This window comes from Euprymna scolopes, chromosome 18 (assembly GCF_053919585.1).
Source record: "Euprymna scolopes isolate OS-2025 chromosome 18, ASM5391958v1, whole genome shotgun sequence".
Taxonomy (NCBI): Eukaryota; Metazoa; Mollusca; class Cephalopoda; order Sepiida; family Sepiolidae; genus Euprymna; species Euprymna scolopes.
In genome coordinates this window covers 125,746,068-125,756,018 of record NC_136499.1, presented here as the reverse complement: position 1 = coordinate 125,756,018, position 9,951 = coordinate 125,746,068, and the positions used below count along the sequence as shown (strand labels likewise).

The following is a 9,951-nucleotide window of genomic DNA, read 5'->3' as shown; positions in this document are numbered from 1 at the left end:
TGAAGATGTGGAAGATTTGCGCAAATGTTCACAACTCCATCCTTGTCACAGTCTATTTGACTAAGATGGACATCAAGACAGTTCCTCACCCTCCCTATTGTCCAAACCTTGCCCATTGTGACTTTTGATTGTTCCCTAAGCTCAAAGAAAACCTTAGGGGCTATTATGAGACAATTGGGGAGATGAAAGAGGCTGTCACAAAAGTCATTGACACGCTCATGCAAGAGGACTTCTATTGGGCTTTCAAAAAGTTGTTGGAACTGTACAACAAATGCATTGCAGCTGGAGGAGATTACTTCAAAGGGGACTAGAGTTTCATGTGTGTACTATCAATAAAAGTGCCGATACAAAAAAAAAAAAAGAATCTGGAAATTTATTTAAGGCACCTCGTAATACTTCTACTTGGTTATGGCTGATGAAATGAGAACTTTGTGATATTTTTTTGTTTATATCTAGCCCAGTGGATTAAATAAATAGCTGGTTTAGTAACATAATCACCACAAAGAAAATTACCAACAAAGAAAGCAGTTGAATATATAATATACTATATACTGTCAAAAATAAATTTCAATATAAAAAAACATGTGAATGTATAAAAATAATGGGAAGAATTATTTTTGGAAATTTTAATTTACAATCTGACAAGTGCCCCCCATCATAATAATTTTTTGAGCCCCAACGCTCCAGCTCGTAAACTTTGCCGCCGTGACAACACAGGTGAGTAAACACCTGATTCCAATAGTAAATAACATACAAATTGATCTCGCTTCAACTTAAGGAGGAAAAAAACAAAACAAAAAAAAAACGTAAAAGTGCAATAAATTCAATTCGTTATGTACTTGCTCATCCGTTGGTTGCTGACGACGTATTGTCCGATGTAAGATTTGAGCTGGTAAACCCTGACTATTTCCATGGTCAAGTCTTCAGGAATGTCGAGGACAGAGCCACGGATCACAACAAAATATCACTCCTCCATCCGCTCATAGTAAAGAGCCAAGCCGAAGTGGACAGCGTTTGTCGAGCTGAGCAATTCACTTATTCCTCCCAATCTTCCTCTAACCCTACCATCAACCAAGTGTGTGTGTATATATATATATATATATATATATATATATATATTTTTTTTTTTTTTTCGCAGCAGGGAGGGACGACAATGTCTCCAATGTATGCAAACAAATATATATGTATGTATGTATATCGAAAGTAAAAGATTCCAGCAGGGTGGCTTTCAAAAAAAAAATAAAATGAATAAATAAATAAATAAATAAAAAATAACTCATCAGGAAATAGATCAGAGTGGCAGATTTTATATACTCGCTTTGTTAAATAGTGCATGAAATGAAACTGTGTGCACAATATATCAAGTCATAAACCACCCCCGATCCGGTACATACCCAATTATTGTAAGGGTGGGGAAAATGGGAAAAGTAGAGGAGATAGAATTAACCCATTACTCACACACACACACACACACACACACACACACACACACACACACACACACACACACACACACACACACACACACACACACACGTCGTCCACAAACATACTGTTTTGCTGTATCACAGCTCTTCAGTGCGGCTAGACTAGCAACTACCTCAAGCCAAGATTGAAACTCTACCGCCTAGGTGACAGTCAATGCTATTTGGCTGCTGCTAAAGTGGGTTTGTAAAATTACAATGATCAAACATCGTCCAAATGCCTAAGCTTTACACAAAGAGCATTGCTGTATATGCTAGCGGCAGTTTGTTATTTCACTCCCCAATATGCTCAACCCAACATAAATATATGAATAACAATATAGCTATATTCCAAGATCCAAAGTTTTATTTATCTTAATCAGTTCTTTCAACATTTCAAAACTTCTGTTTTGTTTGCATCGAACAATCAATATTTTTATGTTAATATTGAATTTTTCCTGGCGTATACTCATCAGAAAAAAAAAAATTTCTTAGAAAGAAATAAGTAGGGTTTCAGAAGCGAAAAGTATAAGATTCAACTCGGATTTCTATGACTCCAAAATACCCGACTCAATAATCAGAGATTTAAAAAAAAAAAAAAAAAAAAAAACTACTTGTATGTTTCGACGGAGAAAAGTTTATTTAATAATTTTTAATTTGACTGTTGTTATCACAACGTTTTTGTTGTGTTGTTTTCATGTAATGCTACAAGCGGCCTTTAACACTTATGTACTCATCATCATGGCTGATTAGAAGATTATTTTCATTCACAGCAATTCAAAATTTCAAATTTAGAAGATAGAAAGAACACTTGGCTAAAACCAAAATCATCTTTCAGTTTGGGTCATCCGTGACAGGTATAAACCATTGTACACCTGTTGTCGGCAGTAATCCACGTTCTTGGTCATCTGCAAACAAAATCACTTGGACGCTGATGTTAGTTTATAAGTTTTATTTAAAAAACATAAGTCACAAAGAAAGCAGAAAGAGAAGGCAACACTTTAAGGTGACAGATCCGAGATAGAGGCAAACGGCTTTTCTCATTACATCTACCTGCGTCCCCCCCTCCTCCTCCTCCAATAGGATGCCGACTTTTGTGTATCTGTTTTGTTTGAAGTTTTTCCAGGAAGATATATATAACTTTGGGGATATATTCCAGGAAGATATATATAACTTTGCTAACACCTTTTTACCGAGATTACTCTTGACCAATGGGCATCTTGTATGGAGAGCTGGCATCTTGAGAATGTCCACTGGCCACCTCCAACTCTGATACAAAGCTGTTGTGAGGCAAGACATGAAAACCAAGGTCATCAACACTGGTCTTGGGAAAGCATTGCAGATGACCACTCAATATGGCAAGGGACCTTGAAAGGAGGTGCGGAAGAAGCTAATAAAAGAGAAACGTTCATGCAGAAAGGAGAATATCATCGCTAACAGCCCAGGGATCTGTGGCAGCCTTTCCTAGTCTCACACAAAAACACGCGTTCACATCTCAAGTCATATTTCTTGTCATATACATACGCGCACATGTACACACAAGGAGATATATTCACGTTCGCATATATACACTCACATTCACGTGTATACACACACACGCTAACGTACACACATGTACTCACATACACACACACGCATGTACACAAGGACAACGTCACTTCCCCTTTCACAGGAAATCCACACATGCACAAAAGACCACCAGAAACAATTATAAAAGCAAGAGCAATAAGCAGCATCCTTCTTTTCGGACCAGCTCTCGAGCTGAGAGGTTCGGTGAACCACCTGCTTCCCTTTCGGGAGGCACGCGTCACATCCCGAGGGCACGAGCTAACAGACAGTATGTACACTTTACACGTTTTCTATCTCCATGGCCTGGATTGACTTTTTCTCATTCTCTCTCTACACTACAATAGACTTTCCTCCTCACCAGCTAACAGCGAGAGACGCACGCCAAACTAAACACGTGTAGTACCCTTTTCTTTCACTTGTTTCTTCACGAAATAAATCCTAGTCCGTTTAAGTCAAGTAAATGCGTTGTTTGTTCCTTCCTCAAAGCAATTCATTTTTCCTTTCGAGATAATTCATTTTCCCTATTTTGCACCACCACAAATTGGTGACACCTGAACGTGAGATGAACACCCATTTCCTTCTATAAACCCTAAACCGCTACAGATCACATGTTTGTGACCGTTGCAACAGAGTCTGTCAAATCTGTATTGGTGTCTTCAGCCACAAGCAGTTCTGCACTAGCAAAGCAGACCCAAGGCAACTAGGCTAAGGATGCTTCATCTATGGTTGATCCAGACTGATGGAAGCCTACTATCTCTAAGTGTCATTTACATTTTTTGTATTCAATTAACGGTTTTTCTTATGCAGCACAGAGTTGGGGAGTCAGAAAGTATAAGGTATGGTTTGGACTCCTAAAACTCCCAAATATCCAAACTCCTTATTTTTAAGTTTTCCAATATTCAGACTGTATACTAATTATTCGAAAATACTCGACTAGCTACAACCACTATATATGATTTTCCTCACCATCTGTGCTAAATGTAAATGCCGATTCCATGAACAAAGCTTCTTTCCCAGAACTGGTGTGCTTCCCGGTTGGATACAACATGGTGCCATTCAAATCTAATGTAAACAAATTCCTGTTAAGTCATCCTCATAAATAATCAAATTCTACCCAATTTACACCATAAGTGATTACTACACCACCACCTTATATTCATTAACCCTTATCCTCGAATGGCCTCCAAGCCTTGAATAGTGGGGGAAAAAATTGCAATCTCAACACAACTAGCATTTTTACTAGTCTGACTCCTTCCAAAACCTCCACCATGCTTAGACTCAGCAACTCGGCTTTAAACCGCGATTAAATTAAAAATCAAAAATGAGTAACTGCAGAAATTATAGAAGCTTTTCACAGGTGACACCATATGAACATTTTATGACAACACAATCTGTTACATAGTCACGTCTCACAGCTGATAATCATAATATATTAAGAAAATTATGTTATTATCTCTCGTGAGTCTATTTCTCACCTTTAAGTGGCTAGCACATCATTTTATTTATTATCAATCAATTATTTATTAAAACAAAAATGCAATAGCGTCAAAAACGAATTATTAAAAATGTTAAAAAAAAAAAAAATTACAAAATTAAATTTACTAATATACATTTTAGTCTATTTGTAAACAAATTAAAGTTAAAAAATTCTTTGTTAATGCTTATAAAAAGAAGTTACTTCATGAGTTTGTTCTCTATAGACTCTGAAACGGCTGGGTAGATTTTTATAAAATTTCACACAAATGTACTTTATATATCTGGCAGTGTTCTTAGATAGGTTTTGTATTGGAATGTCTTTGATACATATCAATAATCAAAATAATCCGATGAAAGAGGAAATAGGCGATTTTAACCAAAGTTAACACCTTATACAGCCTAACATCACAAGTGCATTTGAGAAGTTTTATTACCACACAAGCAGAAAGGTCCGGTATATAATAACAAAAGATTCTTTAATATGACAGGAATGCATTCAAAATGAATGTTTCAATTTAGAGCATAATTTAAGCATGATATTGCCATTTGCATATTAAACTTTAATTCAAGCCATTATATATATAAAGAAATTTTTTTATAAAATCAACAGTAGGTTCTCTAGCATTCAGAAAAAAAAAAATCTTCCCCAATATTGAAAATAATGTTTGTGACGAAAAACCAAACTCGGATTTATTATCTGTTTGTTCATAGGGGTCACACATATCTCGAACATCTACGAGTGTAGATCCAAAGACGTCTTTCATTTTGCTTATTTTATGGGGTCCTTGAAACTTAATTGATCCGAAACCAGGACTCCAGTCTAAAGCCTGACGCTCCACCACTGAGCTAAACCTGGAAGGAACGTGTCACTTTTATAGTTGTTATTATCAATACTATTATATAAAATTGTTATTATCAATACTATTATATAAAATTGTTATTATCAATACTATTATATAAAAGGAATTTTGTCTGCACGTGAGTTTAAAACGGCTGGGCCTATTTTTACGAAATTTCACACAAACATACTTTATGTGCCTGGCAGTGTTCTTAAGTAGGTTTTGTATCGGAATGTCTTCAATAAGTATCGATAATCGAAAAAATCCAATAAAAAAAGGAACAGACGATTTTGTCCAAAGTTAACACCTTACACAGCCTAACATCACAAATGCATTCGAGAAGTTTTATTACCACACAAGTTGAAAGGCTCAACATATAAAATCAACAGTAGGTTCTTTGATTTGACAGGGTCACATTCGAAATGAATGTGTCTGTTTAAAGCACAATTGCACCATGATACTTAACTTTCATTTTAAACTTAAATTCAAACCACTATCACTGCACAACCAGTAAGGTCAGACATATAAAATCAACAATAGGTTCCTTGATATGACAGGGGCGTGTTCGAAATTTGTATTGTAGACTATAATGTATTGTGGACTAAGTCACTGTGAAGAGGCATGTGAAGCTTCCTCTCGGTGCACTGTGATCGATCGATTTGATTGAAAGATGGGCGATTTCACCGATTTCGATGACAATAAAAAAAAAATATGAGAGTGTGAAACATTCGTTGATGATCATTCAATCTCGGGCAACGTCAGATCTCCCTGCTAGTATATGTGACAGTTATGATCAATAGATTTTAGTGTTCACTCTAATTGTTGGCTCATTAAGGTTTCCGTTACCTATGGTTGCTAGGACAGAGTAACCCCTCCACAAGAGGAACAGTCTGCACGGTGTGCGGCTTTTGATAATAAATTAAAAAAAAAAAAAAAGAAAAAAAAAAAGAAAAAAAAAGAAAAGAAAAAAAGAAAAAAAAAAAAGTGAAATCTAAAACTTGTAAAAAAGTAGAGAAGTGAATGAAAACAATCTTCTACCCGTAACATTCATCACATACCTCAGCTTGTCATTTCACCTGGCGGCGGCGGCAGCAGCAGCAGCCGGGCAGGTAAGAAACATGGTTACAAAAAAAAAAAAAAAAAAAAAAAACACCCACTGAACACTAGATTTGAACGAAACTAAAAAGGGAAATAATGTTTTTTGAAAGGCTTTTATAAAAAGGAAATTGTTTACAATGAAGAGGTTTGTTTTAATAAATAAAACAATGAAATGCTCATTAGAAGCTTTGCGCCTGCCGAAGCGTTCGTATTTAGTAAACATCAAGTAATCTTTATATCAATAATATAAAACAATTTTACGTGTGTTTCTCGTGTTAACCTAACTTGATAATTACAGTGAAAGTTTCAGTATTAATGTAGATGAGCTCCCCACCCCCAAAAAACAATAAGATTCTACTTCTTTTATGCAATTACATCTGACCATTCTGAAATATTAGGATGTGTGTGTGTGTGTGTGTGTGTGTGTATCAGGAACCACCAATGTTCACAATCAACCATCAGCCACTGAAAAACACTCAAGAGTTTACTTATCTTGGCTCAGTGCTCACTGACTCCTGTGACCTAACAAGTGAGGTCCAACGGCGCATTGGTCTGGCTGCTGCAGCCTTTGGTAGACTCTCACACAGAGTTTTTATGAACCGTAACCTCACCACCACCAAGGTTTCTGTCTATAGAGCAATCTGTCTCTCCATCCTCTTGTATGGCAGCGAGTCATGGGTGCCTTATAGACGCCACCTGAAAAAGCTAGAAGCATTTCATACCAACTGCTTACAGCGTATACTAGGTTTAAAATGGTGGCACAGGGTGCCACACAATGAGATACGCAGGCGCACTCAAATGGACCCACTTGAAATAATTCTAACTAATAGACAACTTAGGTGGCTTGGTCACACCATCCGGATGCCAGCAGAAAGGCTCCCACGCAAGGTCCTCTACGGGGAACTTGCAGAGGGCAGACGCAACCCTGGGGGTCCACGTAAACGTTTCAAGGACCAACTAAAAACATCATTGAAAAAGTGTGGCATAGAATCCAACGCCATCGAACATGCTGCTGCTGATCGGAGAAAATGGTGAAACATCTGCCAAGAGGGCTTGGAAACTTTCACCTCCACCTATAACGACCGAGCAGAGCGTAGAAGACACCAAAGGCACGCGGCGCAGCGGGCAGACGGCATCTTCCCTTGTGCTGCCTGCGGCCGTGTATGCAATTCACGAATTGGACTCCACAGTCACCAGCGAGTGCATCAGGTGTAATCTATCTGGGACTGTTAGGCATGGTGCAACGTCATCGTCGTCAGCGACGGACTACTGAAGAGAGAGAGAGAGTGTGTGAACAAACATTACTTTAGAATTTAGAGTGGGGGATCAGTTTTGCAGCTAAATTTAACACAAAATGACAAGATATCATATTGGAAAGCGTGTTTTGGATGATACGCAACAATTTTGTTCAATTCCTACGCATACCCATCTTTTATCTTTGATAGTGAAAAAAAACTTGCCATTCAGTTGTTGGGGTTAGTAAGGGTTGGGGTGGGGGGAGAAAGGGGCTATTGCCATCTGGATTGAGGGTTAGTGGAAGGGTTAAAAAGTTTCTTGCAGGGTGTTGCCCTCTGGATTGAGAGTTGAAAAATTAAGGTGTGTTTTTTTTTTTAGTTGTTTTTAATGATAAATAATTATTTTCAGTGTACCCCCTCCCTCTCAATGGAAACATATTTCCATAAACAACAAAAAATGTCTATTATTTAAAATAATGCTAATGGGGTTTGAGGGGGAGAATCATCTACAAATTCATCAAATTTATTCACTACTAGCAGGGGTTGGAGCCTTGTCAGGTCGTAAAAGACGCTTAAATATACTTTAATTCATGTAGCTATCGTATTTACTGTTTTTTTTGGGGGGGGTTTTACATAGGGGTCGCCACTTATAGAGGCCCAAAGGCCAATCGAGGATAAGGGTTACTGAGTGTACAGTAGTCAGTGGGATAATATAGTAATCGTTAGTAGTGGAAATTTGGTAAATTTGTTAGCTTAAGCGGACGGCTCATCAAGAATTTGTTTATGTTGGACTTGAAAATAACCAAATTGTGGTCAGATGGAAAACAGGCAAACGGAAGAGAGTTCCACAAGTGTGTAGTTCTAAGAAAGAAGCTTTATTCATGGCATCTACGTTTTGGTTTAGGCACAATGTTACAATGAATATTATATCGTACCTAGTATATAGTAGTGCTTTCAAAAGTTAAAAAAAAAAAAAAATGACCTGGGTGCTATCAACTAGAATTGAAATAAACATTTAGTGCTTTAGCAGAGTTTCCTACCGATGTAACTATCAAGTGATAAGCAAGAAAGATTTAACATTAAACAACTTGAAGAAATTAATTTAATTTGGGCATGTGCAGAGAAAAATAGAAAAGATGGCAGCAAGTTTACATTTCAACTTGTTGATTTTCGAAGTGTTTTTCATCCATTTAAACAGATGTTATTCTTTAGAAACCATCCTTGGTGTATGATTACTAGTTCCTGTTAATTTCAGTGTTATGTGACCAATAATTTAAGAGATTATCGGTTAAATATTTACACAGAGACTCCCATACACCTGTTATATATAATATAAATCTCACCTGTCTGTTTAAATGTATGTTTGTATGTCTGCCTAAAACTTTCAACAAAGGCGACAGATTTTCACGAGATCGGTATTGGACGGCAATTATTGAAAAATTGGCTAAAAAAATTCCTTCACCTTCAACTGGGCACTTTTCTACAAGGAGAGGTCGCTTTTTTGCCGATATTTTCGAAAGTCATCCCATTTTTTTAATTGACTAGCCTTAATTTAAACCTTTGGCACTTCCGGTTTGGGGATGGATGCAACTGCAAAGATGTCACAATTTTTTTTCAGTCTTTTCCGTCTTCGTGGTACGGGTTCGAGCCTGGCTGCCTACTTCATTTTTTTTTGTTTTGCTCGACACACACCTGCAGGCAACGCCAGGCACTCAAGCTAGTATATTAAAAATAATATAAATTAATAGCTTATTTATTCAAATGAAAACTGCAATAATAGAAAATGAAACTAACAACAAACCACAATTTTTATCCATCATTTTGTTTTGCAAGGTTGCTCCAAAATTAAAACCTTTTTTTTTTTAACTCAATAAAGTTAAAGAGCGATGGAAACGGGAGTAGTACCATAAAAACAGGCGATCTTTTGGAACAGCTCTAGTATTTATAGCCAATCTATTACAAAGTTCGAAGTAACTATTTAACAGGCTGTATATTGAGCTTAGTTTTGTATTGGAAATTGATTCCCATAAGAATTCATGTGAACTATATAAAACGTTTCTATTTATATTATCACACACACACACACACACACACACACACACACACACACACACACAGTAGGGCTTGTTTCAGCAGTTATTTCTACATTGAAGATTCGCAATAATGAAACGTGTGCATAATAACTAAAGACGTATGCAAATTAAATTAATCATAGGCTCCATAAGATCCATTCATACATAAGCATATAATTAATGATGAATGACTCATCAA

General features: G+C 36.8%; 1 protein-coding gene across 9 annotated transcripts in view; it reads right to left on the bottom strand.

Moving 5' to 3' along the window:
- LOC145297806 (uncharacterized) overlaps window positions 1-9,951 on the bottom strand; it is a 411,153-nt gene that overhangs the window by 144,418 nt on the left and 256,784 nt on the right. Inside the window, exon 1 of one of the 9 annotated variants that reach the window (XM_080144116.1) lies at window positions 840-1,049. The exons of the other annotated variants lie outside the window; for them this stretch is intronic. Coding sequence (XP_080000242.1) covers window positions 840-913 — 74 coding nt within the window. The 5' untranslated portion in view covers window positions 914-1,049. Of the gene's footprint in view, window positions 1-839; window positions 1,050-9,951 lie in introns of those variants that run through there. 9 annotated transcript variants of the gene reach the window in all.